This window comes from Augochlora pura, chromosome 6, assembly GCF_028453695.1.
Source record: "Augochlora pura isolate Apur16 chromosome 6, APUR_v2.2.1, whole genome shotgun sequence".
NCBI classification, from domain to species: domain Eukaryota; kingdom Metazoa; phylum Arthropoda; class Insecta; order Hymenoptera; family Halictidae; genus Augochlora; species Augochlora pura.
In genome coordinates this window covers 8154597-8175272 of record NC_135777.1, presented here as the reverse complement: position 1 = coordinate 8175272, position 20676 = coordinate 8154597, and the positions used below count along the sequence as shown (strand labels likewise).

Here is a 20676-nt window from a genome sequence, read left to right as displayed (position 1 = left end):
CTTCAACCGGCCTATTGAACCCGTCGAATTCGCCTATCATTTTCATAGCTCGCTTAGTGTTTTTGGCGTCCCTGATAAAAATTCTTCTACGCGTTTCCAAAGTCTGTGAATGATCCGATTCATATTCCTCGGCCCTATCGTCACGTTTGGTACATATTAAATCGCTCATTCTTTTTTCTCTTATCTCATATACTCTTAATAATTCTGCATAATCTGATTCGAGTTTCTTCAGTTGTTCCTCCACAGATAGCGTACTGCTAGTTCCTGATTCCCGATTATTTGACATTTTACAAAAATATATACCTCTGTTATGCCGTGAGGAGAAGGAAAAGGAACGCTCGAGACTCCATAGTCTTCCCTGCTGGATGGTTAGAGTTTTTGATCGGAATAAGCCACAAACGGGGTTTTACAAAAAACTTTGGCGAAACATGCACTTTTCTACCCTCGCACAATAGGAGTCATCGGACTTTGGTCACCTAGACCCGATGTAGTTTCTAGGCTGAAAAGGGGGTAAAGCATGACTCATGCTTTTGGTGACGCAATGTTTTGGCGAAAATGACACACAGGTCAGCCTAATCGGTGACTTACGATAAATGTTTGGGGTACCCCATAACAGTACGCAAATTATGTGCTCGTAACAGAAGGTATTGAATACAAACATTTGAAAACGTCTCACGATTGTATACAAAGCAAAATAACTAAGTTGTTGATAATGAATTTTTAAGAATTTAACTTATTGGACACAAATACTAAAAAGAAATATGAACAGACTGCCTTTATATGACAAATTACTTGAATTATTCGAAAATAATTGCTTTCATTTAACTATATAGCATATTTCTAATGAAATTCATAATACAGAATATTTCATGAAAATATTTCGTTACGTTAAGTTATTGGGTATAAGATTGTAATTGTCATTTGTAACATAATTGGCTGGTGCACTTCAAACGTTATATTACAACGACTTTAAAATTGTTTAAGAGGATATCCTCGACCATATCGTTATCTAATGCTTTGTTCAAAGGATACAAATGTTTGGGTAATATCTATGTTGATGTCTTCTGGAAATGAATAACAACGTTAGATGTGCCTAAATATTTTATAAGTCGCTATAACTTCACTTCATCTTTGCGTAGCAAAAAGATAATTATCCTCTGCACAGATACTGTACCATTCATTTTTCGAAGTTCCTCCCCTTTCAGAAACTTGGCGTGCCTTTTTTACGACTAATACTTGCAGATTCCGTTAAAAGCTCGCTATGATCTCTAAAACCGTGCATCGTTTGCCGAATTTCTAAAATGTATTATCTATGTCATAAACAACCTTAAGTTTGCGCAATTCAAATTATGAATACCGGTAGCATAATTCATAGATCCATTTCGAGCAAACCACGATTCGCTCGCTAATTTCGAAAAAGTTGATTCAGCGATTGTTGTCAATTGTTTACTGATTTTTCGTTTATAAATAAGCGAGCAAAATCATCGACAAATTTACCAGAAATAATATCAGTAAACATTTACATCGGGAAACTATTTAGGATATCTCAGTTTTAATCCAAACATTTCTTCATAGAGGGCTCCACACGTCGAGTTCTCGCTAATTGTCGCGATACGATGTATTTGTATATAAGCAAATTAATTAGAACACAAAATCAGTGGGTTTAACGGGAGAACGCAAACGTACTTGTAAGGTATAAGTTGCGTTCGTGGTCAACATAATATCATCTCTGTCATTGGTTCTTAAAAACCAGTGGAGATCGCTGTCAGTTCACATTAGAATGTGTTGACACGCGGAACTGGTTTGTTCGCTCTTCTTCCAGTAAAAAAAACCGTAAAGGGTATCGCTGTTAAACTCCTTTCTTTTGCGGATCTTTTTATTTTTTACGACACTGTTTGGATATTTTGTCTAATTAAAATTTATACTGCTGGTTGTTACGTTACATTTAGGAATAAGAAGCGTAGCAATCTTCTAAAGAACAGTCACAAGCGAACTTGTTAAAAACGTCATCGAGAAGCTCGCAATCTGGTAAAGACTTTCAAGGTTTGGTCGATGAAGGAAATATTAATATATGTAACCCAAATATTTGTAAGAATATTATACAATATACATATAATTAAATTGTATTGATCTGATTTTTTTGTTCCGTCATGTAAAACTCCTTGGACGTTTAGTGCGACGAATGAATTAGAAGTAACTGTATCGCGACGTAATTTAAAAGACTTTTTCAAACAAATTTTCATTATATTGTTACGGTGGTTGCTCATGTGGAGTCGCTGTAATGAAAAATTCTACTTCACGGTGAACAACCCTTAAGGAAATATAAGAAGTTTGGGGTTGTCACGGAAGCGTTGAATCGACAGTCAGTTAAAAAGACGGAATAGAAATCTGTCTGCCGAGCGAACTAGTCAGTTAACTGATCGATTAAGCCGTTACATTCTGTTACAGTTGTTCATTGTTAAAAGTTGTGCTTCCTGTATTAGATAAACGTGATGCCGCGGCGTTCGCAGAAAACGCGTAACAATATTTACAAAATAATTGGGATATATTACTCCTGTACGCTTTTCTTACTCCCTATGTTGGCGGATACATTCCTAGTGTCTTACTACGTATCCAATCCGCAGTCGATTCTGTCTCAGCGGAGAGGCTTCAGCCAATCAGAGCAATAAAAATTTCTATATTGATCCTCGCTAACGGATCAAGCTGCTGCTTAGAAGTGCGTAAGAGTAGTACTCTTTACTTTAGTCTGCTTACTTTCGCCATGTTACGAAAAGTTCGTCGCTCCTTTGTTGAATGCACCGAGACGGAGTTTCTACAAATCTTACAACACTGGTTGCTGATGTGAAGTCCCTGAATGCCGTTTATGAATATAGGCACTATGTACATATCGATTGTCAAGTGTCAGTTCGAGCTGCCGAATAATTTTCACATAGTTAACCAATAAACTATAACAAGGAAGTCATTAATTTAATCATGTCAGTATGTAAATTCTATTTAGTGCAAATACTACAATCTTTATTGGAACAAAGTCAGTCACAAATTACATGACAAAAACGTTGTTGACTAACATTATTATCTTATAAGATATGTTATGAAAACTAGTTTATCAAATACTTCACAAAATGCAAAAACATATGCAACTATGGAGAGGTATTGATAAAATATCATTCACATTTAGTGACAAACCTAATGGCATTATTTGCAAATTGGTTTCTATTAAAGATCATATTTTTGTAATAACTACCTCAAATAATTTATATCATGGAGAAGTGTCAGTTGTGGGTAACAATGCTCCAACATTAATTTTCAAAACTGCTCCATTTGATGTGGTTGACATAGCATCCAATTCGGAGCATTTATTTATTGTAGATACCAATGGATACGTTTTGAAAATAAATCCTCAAGATATGAGTGTGATAGAAACGATAATTCTAAAAGAAGAAGTCAAATGTAGCCATGGGTATGATTCAAATTTTTATTTACTCTTTTATTCTTTATCTATAGAATACAGATTAGAATGATATATATGCATATCAGAATCATTAATATTATTACAGATGTGAACAAGAAATTGTATTTCTTACAATAACTTCGATAGCAGTGAATGATCAAGCAGCATTATTTATAACTCAAGAAGGTGAACTTTGGGCTAGTGGCAATCAGCCACAGATAGATATTAATAGCATAGAGCCTAAAAAGGTTAAATTTTTCGAGGGTAGAACCATTTCCACTGTTTCATGTGGTTTTAATTTCAATGTAGTCGCTGCAAAGAAATCACTGAAAGCTGTAAAAGATGATTCTGATAGTGAAGGTGATTTAAAAGAAAATGTTTTTATTGATTCATGTCCTCAATGTCTTGATACTATGTTATTAAGGGATACAAGTATGACATCATCAGATACTTGTCCAGCTGGATTATATGCCCAACATTTTAGCGATGGACACTCAACCATCTCTACTAGTGCTTTATCAGTTACTAGTAAAGAATATGATTTGGCATCTCCTACTGATGCTATTAAAATAGAACAAATTTCTAAGATAGGTGGGAATGAAGAAAAAAGTTCTAATAGTACTACAAACTCTGATAAAGAAGCAAAAAAAAATGTTATTTTTATAAAAACAGAAGCTGCAAAACAGTTTCTAACTAAACAATTATCCTGGGTTTCTTCTTATGGAAGCATTAAAGAAGACACACCTATGGAAAATATTGAAACACCAACAGGACTAATCAAACAAAATGTTTCTAACGTAGCTAATTTGGTATACGAAGGTGTAAAAAATGTAGGTGATAAAGTTGTTACATTATCTAAACATATGAGTGGAAGTTCAGACATTAATGAATTAAAAATTGATATTGGTGAACATATAATAGAACAGGGAGAAGAATGTTCAGAACATGCCAATAATAGTTCAATATTAAGTTTACGATGTGAAGAATTTCCATGGTCATCAAGTAATGGCACTTCAGAGCATGAATTATCTCAACAAGATTTAAATGAAAAGATTAATACATTAACAGATGCGGGTAGTAACATTTTGTCAACAGAACTATGGACATGGGGTGATATTGAATTTGGACAATTAGGAACAGGAGATACTATAAATCGCTTACGACCTATTCTAGTTGCAAAACTAAGCAATGTTGGTCTTAGAAAAATTACGTGTGGTGCATATCACATTCTGGCTTTAACATTGGATGGAAGAGCCTTTGCTTGGGGAAGAAATAATTGTAAACAAGTGACATTAGAGTCAAATACTTGTCAAAGTGCACCTCAATTATTTTCTACTAATTTATCATCAACTGAAAGAGCAAAAGATATAGCCTCTGGCAGCTATCATAGTTTGATCTTGATGCATCATGGTTTATATTTTATTGGAAAGTCAAGGTAATTTCATGATAATTCGATTGTAAGCTACACTAGTAATATAGTTCTATTTATTAATTCAAATTTATTATGACGATTTCAGTAAAATTGGAGACATGTTTCATCTTGATATTGAAATATGTGATGATTATAGTGTAACTGATATATTTGGTTCAGGAGAATATAGCTGTTGTTCTGTGATAAATGAAACTGAAAGAAATATTTCTCAAGATTTGATAGATGATCAAATTTATTTGGAAAAGATATTGATTATCTTTAAAAATTTAATCAAACCATTGCAAAAGAAGGGAGGTGCTATGCAAGAATTGAATGTTTATGAAACATTATGTAAATGTTATACAGAACTACTAAGTTTCACTGTATTAAATGTCATTAGTCTATGGAACTATTTCAATCACATTGGTGAAGCATATGAAGTAGTAGCTGTTGCTAATGTTGACGAATATATCACTGTGTATAAATATTACTTAAATGCAATATGTGATGTAATTTGCCTAAATGGCTTTACATACATCGCAAAAATAATTGAAGTACCACGAGTGATAACAAATTTATTTGCTGACAAATGGAAAAGTATAGAAAAAAAAAATTTTCAAAATGAATTTGATATGGCATTAAAGTATCCATTGGATAATATGAAAAGGTGAATATTTATAAATGTAAATTACTTACATCGAGATACATTACTTCTATCTTTATGTATTAATAAATATTATGTATATACAGATATAAAAATATGATTCAGAATCTGATAACATGTAGTGATGCAGGAATGGGTGTAGAACGACTTCAAGATGCTCTAATAAAATGGGAACAAATATGTGAAGAACAAGAAAGGCGACAAAAGGAAGCTATAGCAACTAAGTTGTTTTGGGATAGTTCTGGTAAATTGGGAGAAATTTTAAGATCTCCTAATAGGAGACTTATAAGAGAATCAAGAACACATCCCATAGCAATGTCTAATTCTAGATTCTTTTCCACTCATTGGTTTGCTTTGTTGACTGACATATTCATTCATGTTACTGGAACAACTCATACAATTTATCCACTTAAAACCTTATGGGTAGCAATTTTACCAGATTCTGAAACAGTGCAGGTAAGTACAACTAGATTTCAAAGCATTCAATTCTGTTTACATTGATAAGATTTATGATTTCAGAATGCTATATTAGTAAAAGCCCCAGAAGATACATTTGTTTTGTATACTGAAACACCCTGCAAGCGTAATGAATGGCTACATGCTTTGCAAAATGCTATAAAATCTACTCTACAAAAAATTGTTGGACATGAACCACCAATAGCACGTTCTAGCTCTTTTACTTTTACCAAACATAATCTTTACAAACAAGCAAAATATGTAGGTTCGTAAGTTATTTAAACAATTTAATTCAAATTATAAAGTCATTTAAAGAAGATTATAAGTGGGTAATCATCATATTTGTTAACTCTTACAATTATAACAAGATAAGAAATTTTCCATAATATTTTTTCTTTTATTTACAACAAACTTTTTTTTGAATAATGTGATGAATTATCTATACGCACAAACATTGATAGGTAACATTAAATTAAATTTTATTTACTTATTGCTTTGAGGCCATAGACCTATTACAATCCTTGGCACATAATAGTATTGCACGTACTTAGAATTATTTCTAATATGCAGTTTTTATTGTTGAGACTTTCGGATGTAAGCCGCATGTCGGTGGAATTATTTCCCTGACGTTTTACAAGCTTTCTAGCTCACTTCATCTGGGCATCAAAAATACTAAATACTTCCTTGGAAATTGGTATAATGCCAAGTCGTAAACCTCAAATCTCTGATATTTCTAATGTAACTTAACTTGGTAGTATTTATTTCTATCTGATTCCCGACGTTAATTGCACCATACTTTATTGGTTTCTTGTTTCACTTTTCCATGCAGAAAACTCTCAACTTCATGCTAGCTTTCCTATAGCTACCTTTCGTTTTTCATTATTAGCAGTTGAAGTTGTTATATTTTGGCGAGGATGGTCGAATTTCCTTATAAATAGGGCAAGCTATAAGAATATGTCCTCCGTTCTCTAGTTTTTGCAAGTTCACATTTATTATATGATTAGTCCTTGACTATTATCAACTTCCATATAATTTTTTTCATTACTTTAATATTATCATATTTTTTATATTTTTGTAAATTTGGCTATAACAGGAGTTACTAATTCTGTGATTTCTTGCCTCAGTTACATCTGCCAGTGAATACAATCATACTTTCTTCTTCCATGGTTTTAAATAGTATTCTTTCTGATTTTTTGATTATTTTGTCTCTGGACTGGTCTTCTATAAATATAACCTTGACAAATTCATCCACTTGGTTGTTTGTTCCACTTTTAGCATTGAAGTCACCTCCCATTATTATTAAGGCAGAGTTTGCCTCTCTGAAGAAGCTAATCAGTTCCCCTAGTGTTCTTATTGCTTGTCCATATTTGCTGGCTAAGTATATATTGCAGATTATGTATTTCTTTTCATAAAAATGTATAGTTCTCTATTGTTAAAATGAAATATTACATATATTCATTTATAGGAAATTGGCTAAATGGAAAACCACATGGTTTTGGGAAATTAGATTGGCCTGATGGTCGTGTATATACAGGACAGTTTTATAAGGGTGTTTTTCATGGTACTGGTAAAATGGAAATCCCAGCACACAGTACATATGACGGACAATGGAAAGATGGTCAACAAACTGGATATGGCACCTTGAAGTCAGTTTACTAAATAAATAATATTATAATCGCAGTGTATCTATTTATTTATAAAGAAATATTGAAGGTAAAACATAATGGATTTTTTAGATACAGTAATGGTGACTTTTATGAAGGATATTTCAAGGATGGATTACCACATGGTCATGGTATTAAAAAAGAAGGTTACTTCACATCTTGTGTGGCATCAGTTTACATTGGAGAGTGGGAAGCAGGTGTCAAGCAAGGTTACGGAATTATGGATGACATTGTGGCAGGTACAGTATGTATAATAGAACTTTGCAAATATACTAAAATTTTTAATTGTTTTAAAAAAGAAATAGTACACATTCAATTTTAAAACCAGTTCTTATATAATTATACCAGGTGTGGCGGTTAATAATTCTTAATTTTTGAGAAGAAAAAACACATTATTTAGGTAACCAAGTGGAAAAACCGTTCATTCAAAGTATGCGCCATCGTTAACTACACATTTTTCCCACCTCTCTCGCAATTTGTGGATGCCCTTCCAAAAAAATTGTTCGTCTTTTGAAGCGGTCCAGTCTTCAAGCCATTTTGCGACATCTTCGTAATTTTTGAAGTGTTTCGTAGATAGTGCATGGGACATTGATGAAAACAGATAGTAATCAGATGGCGCCAGGTCCAGTGAGTATGGCGGGTGGGGCAAAAGTTCCCAGCCAAACGAAGAAACGGTGTCTTTTACCGATTTTGCTGTGTGCGAGGGGGCGTTGTCGTGCTGCAATATCACCTTCGCGTGTCTTGAGGCCCATTCCGGTCGCTTTTCGTCCAATGCCCGCTTCAGATTGACCATTTGTTGTTGGTAGCGATCGGTGTTGACTGTTTCACCCGGTTTCAAAAGCTCATGGTATACGACCCCTTTTTGATCCCACCAAATGCATAACATAATTTTTTTTCCAAAGCGATTCGGTTTTGGGGTAGACGTTGCCGGTTGTCCCGGGTCTACCCACGATCTTTTACGTTTTGGGTTTTCCAGATAGATCCATTTTTCGTCTCCAGTTACAATCTGATGCAAAAAACTTTTTTGTTCCTGCCGAGAGAGCATTTCACACATTGCTTTACGCCTATCCATCTGTCTGTCATTCAGCTGATGAGGTACCCATTTTCCCGCCTTTTGAATTTTTCCCATGGCATGCAGACGATCACAAATCGTATGGCGACCAACGTTCAACCTCTCTGCCATTCGTTGTTGAGTTTGGGCACTGTCCTCGTCCAGCAATGCTCGTAATTCGGCATCATCAAATTTTTTCGGTTGACCAGGACGTTCTTTATCCTTCAAGTCGAAATCACCACTTTTAAATCTTCTAAACCATCGCACGCAAGCGTCTTGGGTTAGGATATTGTCACTATAAGCTTCTACGAGAATGCGTCGATTCTCACACGCGTTTTTCTTTAGGTTGAACAAAAAAAGCAACACGTGCCGCAAATGCTCTTTATCTGGCTCGTAACTCGTCATGTTTACTGCATGAAAAACAACTTTTTTTCACGTGGAATTATACAAACAACTATTTTGTTTCAAAGAGTAATGACATACGAAACATTTATATCAACCATGTTTACATTCGCAGTACCACCTCTGACAAAAATTAAGAATTATTAACCGCCACACCTGGTATTAATACAAAAGAATAATGTCAATCATAGAAATGTTCTTTAATTTTATTGCATATATTTCTCTTGTAATTGTCTATTGAACATAGAATTCATAATTAGGTTACAATAAACATCTGTCGATGTAAGCATGTTAATAATTACTGATTCATTAAGTAATACAATGTTATTATAGGTGAAAAATATTTGGGGTCTTGGAGTAATGATATGAAACATGGTAGTGGAGCAATTGTAACTTTAGATGGTATATATTATGAAGGAGTTTTTACACAAGATGCCCTAACGGTAGAATTTTTAAAGATTAACATTTTTTTTATACATAAGAATACACATTTCTAGAAACATTAAAGCAATTATATTACTTAATTCAAGGGTCATGGAGTCATGATATTTGAAGATGGTACACATTATGAAGGTGAATTTAAATCAGCTGGTGTATTTTGTGGAAAAGGTACATTAACCTTTCGAAATGGTGAGCAATTAGAAGGTCATATAAATGGAGTATGGAGTGAAGGTATACAAGTTGTTGCAACATTACATTTATCAAGCCGTGATGAACATGTACAAACTAATTCAAAACCAAGGTATATGATTTATAGGACATTGAATATTTGGATTTATAAGAAGTGATTTATCATTATGTTATTATAGCTCATTTGGAAAGTTATGTGTACCTCCAGATCAAAAATGGAAAGCCATATTTAAACAATGTTATCAACAACTTGGTATAGCTGAAGCAGATTCTAAAACTACAAATGTAGACAAATATTTGAAAGCGCAAGATGCTTGGCAAAATGTTGCCAGCATAATGACTAAATCTTGTCAAAAGATATTACGTAAAAATAGAGTCTCGTTACATGCATCAATTACTAACGATACGAATGACAAAATTACTGATGAATTAAATAAAATTCCGAGTTTTCGGGAAAAAAAGTTAACTTATGAAAATTATAAAAATATTTATACATACCTAACAAAAGCTTTTGAATGTCAACATCATCCATTAGGTATTCTTTTTACAAACATTTCTACTGTGTACACAACTGCATATGGTGGTGTTAGAGTTCATCCTCTTTTGCTCGAGCATGCTATATCTGAACTTCACAGCATTACATTAAGAATATATGAAATAATTACGTTACTATTTCCAACATTACCACCTAATGGAACAGAGATTTTCTTGGAAGCAGAAAACGGAGAAGGGTATGCTGCTTTCACATAATTATTAGTAAAGCTTTAGCAATATAGTATAAAAAATGCAATTCAATTTATATTTCATAGAAATAATTAAATTATAACTATAATTAGTTAAATGCAATAGTGTAACTAAATATCTACAGTTTGGTAATTATTTATGTATAAAGTCTCTATACTAGGAATATTCATGTAAAATTATTATTCTTTTTACATTACTTCATTAGAGAGACTATAGATATGATTTCTATAATACATCCAATAATATTACCCCGAGTGCAGTCTGTATTATTTATATTATACGACCTATATAATGCGGAAGAGGATAAAGCCTATAAGAAGAGACTAATAAAGTGGAATAAACAACCAGATATGACATTAATGGCTTTTCTGGATATCGATCAGTAAGTACTTAAGTAGTGCTTGTATTGAAAAATAAAATCTGTTATCGTTGAATTTAAATTAATTACTAAAATTATAGAAAATTTTGGAAGAATGGACATTTAATAAATATGACTGAAAACGGATTGCAATTTCAAATGAAATCATGTTTCAATGAAGCAGTAGAGATATTGCAACAATTAAAAACTACATTTTGTCCAATAGAAAAGTTGTTAGTTGTTAAAAATACATTTGAAATAATGACACAAGTAAGTGAATTTGTAATTATGCATTATAATATTTAAAAAAATTCTATACCCAGTTTTTTTTAGATAGCACAAAGAGAAGTGGGTTCCACATATTTGTGGACAATGGATGAACTATTTCCTGTTTTTTGCTATGTTGTTATACGGGCTAGTATATTAAAACTAGGCAGTGAAATACGATTTATAGAAGATTTTATGAAGCCTTCTTTATGGAATGGAGAACATGGAATTATGTTTACCACACTTAAGGTGAGACAGTTTTGTCAACAAATAATTTGAAAGTGAAATAATTTCAACAATTGCTTTTTTTAGGCAAGTTATTACCAAATATTGCAAGAAAAAATGAATGAAGGTGACTAGAAATGTAAACAACACAATATTATTGTGAACAGATAAAAAATGTAAGCAAAAATATACTCCAATTATAAATTGATAAATAATAAAAGCAAAATAAAATTCCAGAAGCCATAAAATGATAATTAAAATGAATAAATTTAAATTTAGAATGAATAAATTTAAAAATGATCATTCATTTTTGTAAATGATAAATGATATATTTATCATATTCCTTTAGAATGGCGTGAATATACAATGTATATAAGTTAAAATCATTGTTCTTTTAGTTTGTTTTATTTGTTGGTTTCATTTGTTCTCTGATTCGATTATTTTTTATACGAAAAGCTATAATACTTATTTATTCATTCCAATATGTATTTTATACAAACTAATAATTTCTTATTTAAGAGTAATAGTTATTTCATATTTTAATTTATAATTTTTAATATTGTTGTATATTTTATTAAGTTTCATGAAACATTTGTGTAATATACAAACTTGTACAAATTACAATTTAACGTTTATAATCATGAATTATATATTATAATATAATTTCATATTATATTGTTAGTTCTACTATAATATATAATATATAAAATAAAATTATAAAATATTATTATTGATGTAAGTATACATAAAATATTGATATAAGTATTTAATGTACTACATGTTATTCAAAGTATACATAAACATAGTATGTACAATGCTTATTTACTTTATGTTGTATATTGTATAATCTATACCTCTATATACATATAATATCTCTAATTGTGGAAATACCTAAAATGTCTGATATGCTTGTTAAATGATTTGAAAAAGTTATTGTATTGTAAGAAATTTTTTTTCTAAGGTAATTATTTTCGTAATTTAGAAGGTTATCGATGTTTTTGTGCATATAATTGTGTAATTCTTTATTGCATCATGTAGCTGATGCTAAAATGCATTCAGATATGTACATTGTATGACCTTAAAATGACCTTTGAGTTCAAAAATTAAATGGAAACGAAATGTTTTTGTGTTTCGTGATTTTAGAAACGAAGAAGACACACGGCAATCTGTAAGTGTAAATAAACATGTTCACTATCGTGAAACCCATTATGAAATTTGTAATACTTTTCTACGAACTTGTAATACTTTTCTTCTACTTGTATATATACATATACAAGTGATTCTTTGGTCTTTTTAAATATTGTGGGATTAATTACAGTAAAAACTATCATTATTCTATCTTTCATGTTCTCTGGCGTTGTTGGCTGTTCACAATAAACAATTCTTTTTAAATGTCTCCATAAGAAATAATTCACAGGTGTAAGCGTGTTGGCCATGCTACACATCCAGTATGTGCAATACAACAATTTAAAAATTTTGTATTTAAAATTTGTGAGGGTCAGGAAGTCTTATTCTACGTTTCAAAAAATGCGGAGGCGCACCATTCGAACATCTATTGGAATGACAGTTTAAGAAATAGGTTTGTAAAAACGTATTACAAATATCATAACAGGGTTTTGTGTCAGTGAACATGTTAACTTACTCGTATACCTACAAATTCCCGACGATATCTTTTTCTGTAAAGTCTGAAGTCTTTTTGAACTCAAAAGTCATTTTAGGGTCGTATAATGTATAATACAATATCAGGACGTATTCTTTCATCAACTGCGCGATGATATAAAAAATTGTATGTGTATACACAAAAACATCAATAACCTTATAAAGTCCAAAAAAGTTTACTTTAGAAAAAAGAATATTTTTTCAATACAATGATTTTTTAAACCATTCAAATAGCATTCGAAATATTTATTGTAGCCTCACAATTAGAGGAGATATTTAGACAGACTACCCTTTATATGAAAATTTCGATTTCTTTAATTTACGATTATCTTTTAGTATCCCATTACTTTTTTAATTGAAAAATTACTTCATATAATTAGAAATTTTATTTCTCTCTCTCTTTATATATATATATTCAGTTAGAAATGGTTAACTGATCTATACTATATGTTGATTAAAATTGTTTGAAACAAATAAAATGGTGTGTAACAGTGCGCATGTTTTGCATAGCAGGCTACTACTAGGCTACTAGCAGCATGATCTCAAAACTTCTTAGAGATTGTAAATTGTAACTTTTGCTACAATCAAAATTGAATATTTACAAGAAGTGAGTTGGCATAATTACATTCTACTTGTAACAAAATGGAAGTAGTTAAAAGTGTATGGAGAAAACCACTTTTAATGTATAAAGTTGGAATGCAGGTGTCTTTACGAAATAGGTACATGGTGAGATTGATATAACCTAAATTTCATTTTATATTTTCCGTAGCACTTCTTGGTCAAAGTAATCTGAATGTGTAAAATATTGTTTTTACAATAATGTTTGTCATATCGATCTTAAATATTTTTATTGAAATTTAAATGTCAAGATTGTGTCACTCTTTAGCACTTGGAGCTGTACTATAGATTATTATTTATTTTATTTTACCGGTATTTCTTTATTTCCTCTTAAACTTTTTATTTTACATAATACTCATATTATATCACAATCTTTTGCATTTTGGAAATTGCATATGTTGTTATTACTGTAATTTAATGGTTCACAATGAAGATAAACGTCAAATATTTTAATTTCTAAGAGGAATACAAAATTTTCTGACAATTTTACAAATTACTTTATTTGTTATACTTTTTTTCTTTTCTTTCCAGTGAAAAAATAGTAAATTGATTTTATAACTTATGAATATCACTGTAGAATTCATAATTTCTTTTGACCAAAATTATTTTAAAATGTAAGCAATATAAAAAGCAAAGTAAGATATTTATAATTTATTTGTCATAGTTGAAGATATTATACTAAATAATAAAATGTATGGTGTAACTAATTCATGATGTTAAATGTTTTATAAAATATGTATGCGTACTTATGGTTAACAAATTAATAATATGAAGAGAACTTCTAATTTTTATAGACATTCATTGATTTGTATTGTATGTATAAATATTAATTGAGTTCAAAAAATGTAATATACTTTAAAAAGCTGAAATTCTATTGGTATAATATTGTTATATTTACAATTTAATAATAAATACTTAGTAGATTATTTATTGTTAAGTAACATTGATTACTATTATTTTAAATATTTATTATAATATAATTGTTGATAATTTATACAAGTATATAGTCTCTAAATAAAATTAATCTTTGACTATTAAATTACAGTAGCAGTTCGACATCCAAATTGACAAGAAAGGATACTTCCACGCAAGATGATGATACAAGGACTATGAGTGCAGATGTAGATTTAAATGTAAAAAATGATGTGACATTCAATGCACTTGTTTCAACTGAAGAGTTATTGGCACAAATAGGGCTAGCACGAGAATTTGCAAGTGATGGAAAAGTTGAGCATCCATATGTTGATAAATTGAAAAGGGTGCAAATGATTTTATTCGATTTAAGCCATGCTATATCAAAATCGATGCCTGGAGAAAGCAAATCCTTTGAAAGTAAACATATTAGTGATTTGGAAGAATGGATATCAGAATATGCCAATCAATTGCCACCTCAGGAAACTTATATCATTCCGGTAAAAACAAAATATTTTTACATTTACATTAATATTCAAATAATTATATTATTTTTTTAATGAATCATGTTGTCGGTAGATTAAAGAAAGGGGATTGCATTGCGTTCTACTTAGCATTTTTTTCTTTAAAACACTGTATTATGATTTTTTAAATTAAAATCATGATTTCAATGGATGTTAAAATTTTACAATAGCAACAGCTTTAGCAATAACATGATTTGTTAAAATATTATGTATTTATATTTGATCTCATAAATTTGTAATAGGGTGGTGGTAAGGCTTGTTCTACTCTACATTCAGCAAAGGCAATATGTAAACGTGTAGAAAGAAATGTTGCATCACTGGTTCAAGATGGTTTATTGAATAAAGAAGCACAAATATATTTAAATAAATTACAAAATTTTTTACTAACAACATCACGTATTGCAGCAAAATGTGATCAACGTACAGAAAATATATATATTCCTAGAGCGGAACTTAATGACAAGTAAATGTGATGATATATCATAAGCATCATAATTGACACAGTAATGTTTCATTGAGAAATAATACAGATTGAATATCTATGCAGAAATTTTCAATAATATATTATGGTCAGATATATTTTCAATGCATTAGTGAGATGTAAATAATTTTTAAATAAGTTACATGTGTCAGTTACTTATTGTATTGTTATACTATTATATAAAAACTGTATATAACAATTATGTTCTGTATGAAGTAACAATTACATAAATTTTTTTAATAAATTATAAGAGTAAGATGCAGCCTTCAATTGTAATGTCAATATCATATCACCTTAAATATTGTTGTCTAAAAAATAATCATCAATGAAAATAATCTCATTCTATTGATTTCATTAAATTTTCACAGTTAATTACATTGAGATATATATCGTTGTCTGTTTAGATAATTTCCTTATTAATACCTTTAAATAATTATAAATTATACTATTTTTGTACACTCCATTGATTACTTAGATATACATTTAATATTTTGTACTGAATTTTATTTCATACGTATATAAGGTATTATAATAATTGTAAATAAATGTATACTTGAATAAAATGATAAATATTATAAAGAAATTAAATTTATTAAAAGTGTAGAAGGTCATGAATTATTACAAATAACAATATTTAAATGGATTTATAATTTATTCTAAAATTTCATCTCCTTCAATAACTTCCTTTAAATTTTGTAATTCTAGAAATCCAGATCCCTTTGTTTCAGACCTCACCAGTTCATCTATTTCTCTGTATTGGCCAGGATCGATTAGGCATATTAAGTTTAATGTTCCACTATCCCAATTCTCATTTTCTAATTTCGTAGCTAGTTTAGCTATTTTATCTCTTGTTTTTCTTGCCTCTTTGTTAGATATTTGAATTCTCAATCTCATTTGAGCTCGTTCTAATGGCATTATAAGTTTTAATTGAGGAATAACATCTAAAGCTTGCTGTTTAGCATTTCGATTTGGTTTAACAGAAAAATGAACATCCTTCATAGCTTTCTCTATCATTGTTACTGTGTACGGGCGTTTGGTTTCTGGATTTACACATTTATCAGCAACATTCGTTGCAATATCTTTAAACATAGAATCTAGGGCAGAATGTCTTTCTTTATCTGAAACTTGTAGTTCTCCTTTGGTAAGAATTTCTTTACAAATTTCAGTTTGATTATCCGTACCAAAAGCTTTCACAAGGTCTTCTTTCTTTGCAACTTGTCCTTTTGAAACATTTATAAAAACTGTGTGTGTTTGTAGAACTTCGTCAATATCTTTTTCTCTGAAATATAGTAAAGCTATAGTAATTACAAATGAGATTCAAGATCGTGATACGTAAGTTGCTAAAAATATTTCCTAGTTTATAGGTTAGACTACGTGAAAAAAACCTATTAATAACATAACGCAAATTTTTGTTTCAGTAGATAATTTAAAACTTACAATTTATTTCTCCATGAAACAACTTTATTTCTATAACAGGCAATTTCAAATCGTTTCCCTGCCTTTTTCATCCGCACCACAGCCACATTAGTTAATCTTATTTGATTCGTCGGCGTAAAAATTTTCGCCATTTTTCGTACGTAACAAAGATTGAGCACCAATTACTTGCAAATATAACATATACATTTAACCCTTTTTACTAGGGCACGTGTCTACGAATATTGTTTCGCTCTATGAAGAATTTCACGGCGAATGATCACCATGCATCATAGATAAAGTCGGTAGAGTAATCGTGTGATGGACAGCTATATGTATATATATTATGTGTGTATGCATGTGTGTTTGTTGCACATTTCTGCAGCTTCATATCTTTATACAGCATATACATGCACAGAAAGAAGTCACGCGGTACATACAAGATAGGGGTAAGAGGAGACCCTGCTTGTTCATAATCTGATTTGTTGGCATTGTCACTTCGACCAATAGCAAAATGATATGTACCTCATATCCAATCAAACCTACATACCTCCCAGGTGATTTAATTTCGACTATAAAGAGTATTAAAATAAAGTAAAGTGTAATAGAGTGTATTGTTATTTGAGTGTATAGTCGGTGTGTTATAGTCACTTATTGTAGTCTGTATTTGCATCCGTAAATTCCAGCATAGATATCAACTATGGTCAGTGTTGAAACTGGAAGGGGCAAATTATAATTCACAATGATAAGAATTCATACGTATATGTTTTTTTTAAATATTTTATATATACTCACGCATCTCAATTAAAAATAGAAAATATTGAAAACTGTTACTGTTACATATGTAAATTCACATATGCTTGAAAACGATTTCGAACTCTCGATTTACAATAGAATCGATGCACTTACCTCTCTTTATGATATCGATAGATTTTAAATATTGTCTGGCATATGTATTTTAAAAGTACTTAAACACAACAGTGTATTTTATAGTTTTGTATGTATAAGTATCCCTCATTTTAAAACGATATATTTTCATTTAAGTAGAATACAGATTTACTAGATATATACGTTCGTATTTCTTTGTGTAGTGAAAAATTTTTGAGAAGTCTATAATTCATTTATAATTATAAATGTATTCGCACTCTTTTTTCGTTTGATATATTTACTGCCTACCGAATTTTTCCTAACATTTATCATTTTTCCCTTGTATACAAATATATAAAGTTTAATTGATACTGATGTGAACATAAGTAAAATGTTCTAAACTAAAGTGTAAAATCATTTAGCTGAACGCCTTAAAATAATTGTTACAACCAAATCTTAAATAGAAGGAATGTTCGTACTAATACTGTATTATATTTTTAAGCATTCGTCACGACACTTAAGATCATGCAATATTAATTGAGACATTGAGATCAGAAAAAATAGCTGATGGTAATGACGTCGACGTATACGATAAGCAGAATCGAGGGGTGCGCACGCCATGATTGTACGCATGCGCAAACCGTCGCTACATTAGACTGTATCAAACATGGCTGCCGCGTGCGTGATGCCGTTGGAAGCGCGTAAAAAATGATTGTTTTTTCGTGGCTCGAAGGACACGATCGTTTGTACGTGTGTGCATAGTGGTAGTGAGTGTTATCTCCAGCATTTAGACAACGTGGGAGGCCATTATCATGGCGTTGGTCACCGTGCAGCGATCTCCTAGTGTATCCAATTCCCCGCAGAGTTCGGTAAGTTTTCACTCTTTCTGCGCCTTTCCTATCCCCTTTTGTCAATTTCTATCACGAATGCACTGTTTTCAATCATTTCCACTGATCACTCTGCGTGGCGTGTTTGAAACACGTTGTATACTGTTTAGCGTTAGTTCGGTATGCCCTTCCTTATTTGGTGGTGCATTGACAGCCAAATGTGGAAGGGAATGAGGAGATGAAACGGTTACTTCCTGTATTTACAGTGACAGTAAACAAGCAGTGAGAAATGTTGCGTTGTTCAAAAAATTACGATTACGCTAAACATTGGTTTGTTTTGATGTTTCCCTCCTGCGGTTGGCGGTCACGACTCTAGGCGAGGCTGCACGACTTCGCGGTCAATCGTCAGTTCGCTATCTAATCCGTTCGGAAGTAGTACATTTTTCTATTACCGGCTATCTTTCGACAATACTTTTTACTGTTTATATTACGAAACGATGCGCTGATTTCATCAATTATTCTTCCATTTGATATTTTATTAAGTTACACGTTTCTAACAAGACTGTCAATAAAGTTCGAACATATATTTCCACCAAATATTTCTTACTATTTCAATATTATTTTCATAAATTACAATCCAGTAGTCATTTTTGATATACTAACTTCGATTATATTCAAATTTGTTTTACTATGCTGAAACACTATTATAATTTTGTGAATGTTTATTGAACATATGAAATTGGATAAGGCAGCGAAATTAAATTTTTCGAAATCCCTCGATGTTATAAGTAGAATACGAATCTTTTAAAATAAATATTGTAGTTATTAATTGCAAGATAAAAAAAACTACAGAGACATTCCCTTCTTTCTCTTGCTATGTTATTGAGTTCGAAGTAATACAACAGTTGTTTGAAATTCTTTAAATGTGTTTACTGTATCGTGTTTGATTTACTCAGTTTTGTCGTAAATACGTAAATTCCGTAGTCTAGTGTAACTTACTCAATTTTATAAGGATTCGTATTCATAGACTAAGTATAGATTTATATTCGAATTTGTGAAGTAAATATGTGCGTCTAGTCTTTCTGAATCCGTCGGCATTGAAATTGTTAACTGGGCTATTCGAACTGTTGAATTCGTGTAGCATTACCATGCACGTTTTTCCAGTCGGTCGATCGTGTGTAGATATTTAAAAGTTGAAAGTCTCATTATTCGGTCATTGGAATAATCTGAAATTCTTGGTGAAAATTCAATGTCTAGGTACATCGCTAGCGTATGAACGTATCTTACGTGCTCACGAAAGCATTGACATTTTCACTTTCGCCTGTTACTTTCGTTCGACAATCGATCCGTATTTATTTCCGTCGAATCGACAGCTAATTTGTAATAGAAGTTTTAAGTTTTGTACAATAAAGATATTCATTCATTTATCAGAGAATTAAATGTTGTTAAAAAATTTGAGCAACGAATACGAATGTATGTATACGTATCGCTTCCTGTTGCTTTTAATGGAAAAATCACCCTTTCGCGATAACATCGCTGAGGCTAGAATGTTCTGGCGTCATTACGAGGTTGTGGAAAAGATCAAATAACTACTGTACCATGTAGAAAATATCTGCATAATATACTCTATGTAATACAGTAAAGAATTTAATATTTGTATTATTTCATATTTTACTGTGTAGTTTTTTTTAAAGAATACTTCGATTAATATTCTCAATTCGAAAAATTAATCATTCTCTGTTACTGATTCTTCCAGGAAAGTTTACAAGCAGTTAATATTTTTTACACGACGGCGTATTCTAATTGAAAACAAAATTTAGAGGGATTCACTGTTTCGGAGATTCGGAAAAGAGAATTAGATTAGATTATTTTCTTAATAGAAAACCTGCCCTTCCGCGATAAGATTGCTGGACGCCGGAATGTGTCGTGGTGGTCTACCGATTGTTCACGGCACTCGCATACTAACTCGCGTACTAACTATGAACCACAGTTCGGAACCGTCCCGTCGCACAGTGGTCCGGATTGACGCAAGGTGTGCCATTTGACCAAAAA

General features: G+C 31.2%; 3 protein-coding genes and 1 long non-coding RNA gene across 8 annotated transcripts in view; 3 read left to right on the top strand and 1 right to left on the bottom strand.

Annotated features, from left to right (window-relative positions):
• The first annotated feature begins 2755 nt into the window (after window positions 1–2755).
• Als2 (Amyotrophic lateral sclerosis 2) lies at window positions 2756–11918 on the top strand. 3 transcript variants are annotated; one of them, XM_078182842.1, is made up of 15 exons: window positions 2756–2975; window positions 3370–3460; window positions 3558–4886; window positions 4969–5529; window positions 5613–5982; window positions 6046–6247; window positions 7448–7628; window positions 7719–7885; window positions 9433–9542; window positions 9630–9841; window positions 9909–10460; window positions 10679–10855; window positions 10933–11101; window positions 11165–11347; window positions 11411–11918. In XM_078182842.1, exons 2-15 carry the CDS (start codon window positions 3408–3410, stop codon window positions 11456–11458), a joined length of 4314 nt encoding a protein of 1437 aa, XP_078038968.1. In that variant the 5' UTR covers window positions 2756–2975; window positions 3370–3407; the 3' UTR covers window positions 11459–11918. The 3 variants fall into 3 exon arrangements, with proteins under 3 accessions (XP_078038968.1, XP_078038967.1, XP_078038966.1); XM_078182841.1 differs by having other exon boundaries at window positions 2756–3150; XM_078182840.1 differs by having other exon boundaries at window positions 2756–3460.
• A 1554-nt stretch (window positions 11919–13472) lies between these two features.
• On the top strand, window positions 13473–15779 carry LOC144471480 (corrinoid adenosyltransferase MMAB). 3 transcript variants are annotated; one of them, XM_078183555.1, is made up of 4 exons: window positions 13477–13701; window positions 14132–14214; window positions 14646–15012; window positions 15279–15779. In XM_078183555.1, the coding sequence occupies exons 2-4, from the start codon at window positions 14162–14164 to the stop codon at window positions 15501–15503; spliced, it is 645 nt and encodes a 214-aa protein (XP_078039681.1). In that variant the 5' UTR covers window positions 13477–13701; window positions 14132–14161; the 3' UTR covers window positions 15504–15779. The 3 variants fall into 3 exon arrangements, with proteins under 3 accessions (XP_078039680.1, XP_078039679.1, XP_078039681.1); XM_078183554.1 differs by lacking the exon at window positions 14132–14214 and having other exon boundaries at window positions 13473–13701; window positions 14649–15012; XM_078183553.1 differs by lacking the exon at window positions 14132–14214 and having other exon boundaries at window positions 13474–13701.
• Window positions 15780–16087: 308 nt separating this feature from the next.
• Window positions 16088–17269, bottom strand: Sbds (SBDS ribosome maturation factor). Its single transcript, XM_078183552.1, has 2 exons — window positions 16955–17269; window positions 16088–16796 (listed from the first exon to the last, which is right to left on the bottom strand). The coding sequence occupies exons 1-2, from the start codon at window positions 17083–17085 to the stop codon at window positions 16169–16171; spliced, it is 759 nt and encodes a 252-aa protein (XP_078039678.1). The 5' UTR covers window positions 17086–17269; the 3' UTR covers window positions 16088–16168.
• A 1194-nt stretch (window positions 17270–18463) lies between these two features.
• Window positions 18464–20676, top strand: part of LOC144471719 (uncharacterized) — a 32222-nt gene continuing 30009 nt past the window's right edge. Inside the window, exon 1 of the long non-coding RNA XR_013494331.1 lies at window positions 18464–18666. This is a non-coding gene — a long non-coding RNA (uncharacterized LOC144471719). The remainder of the gene's footprint in view (window positions 18667–20676) is intronic.

Coding starts and splice junctions, on each gene's coding strand:
- Sbds (XM_078183552.1), bottom strand. CDS start 17,085: ATGGCGAAAATTTTTACGCCGACGAATCAAATAAGATTAACTAATGTG. Junction 16,797..16,954: donor GTTTCATGGAGAAATAAATT/GTAAGTTTTAAA, acceptor ACTATATTTCAG/AGAAAAAGATATTGACGAAG.
- LOC144471480 (XM_078183553.1), top strand. CDS start 13,625: ATGGAAGTAGTTAAAAGTGTATGGAGAAAACCACTTTTAATGTATAAA. Junction 13,702..14,645: donor CAGGTGTCTTTACGAAATAG/GTACATGGTGAG, acceptor ATTAAATTACAG/TAGCAGTTCGACATCCAAAT. Junction 15,013..15,278: donor AGGAAACTTATATCATTCCG/GTAAAAACAAAA, acceptor AATTTGTAATAG/GGTGGTGGTAAGGCTTGTTC.
- Als2 (XM_078182840.1), top strand. CDS start 3,123: ATGCAAAAACATATGCAACTATGGAGAGGTATTGATAAAATATCATTC. Junction 7,886..9,432: donor TATGGATGACATTGTGGCAG/GTACAGTATGTA, acceptor ATGTTATTATAG/GTGAAAAATATTTGGGGTCT. Junction 10,856..10,932: donor GCTTTTCTGGATATCGATCA/GTAAGTACTTAA, acceptor CTAAAATTATAG/AAAATTTTGGAAGAATGGAC.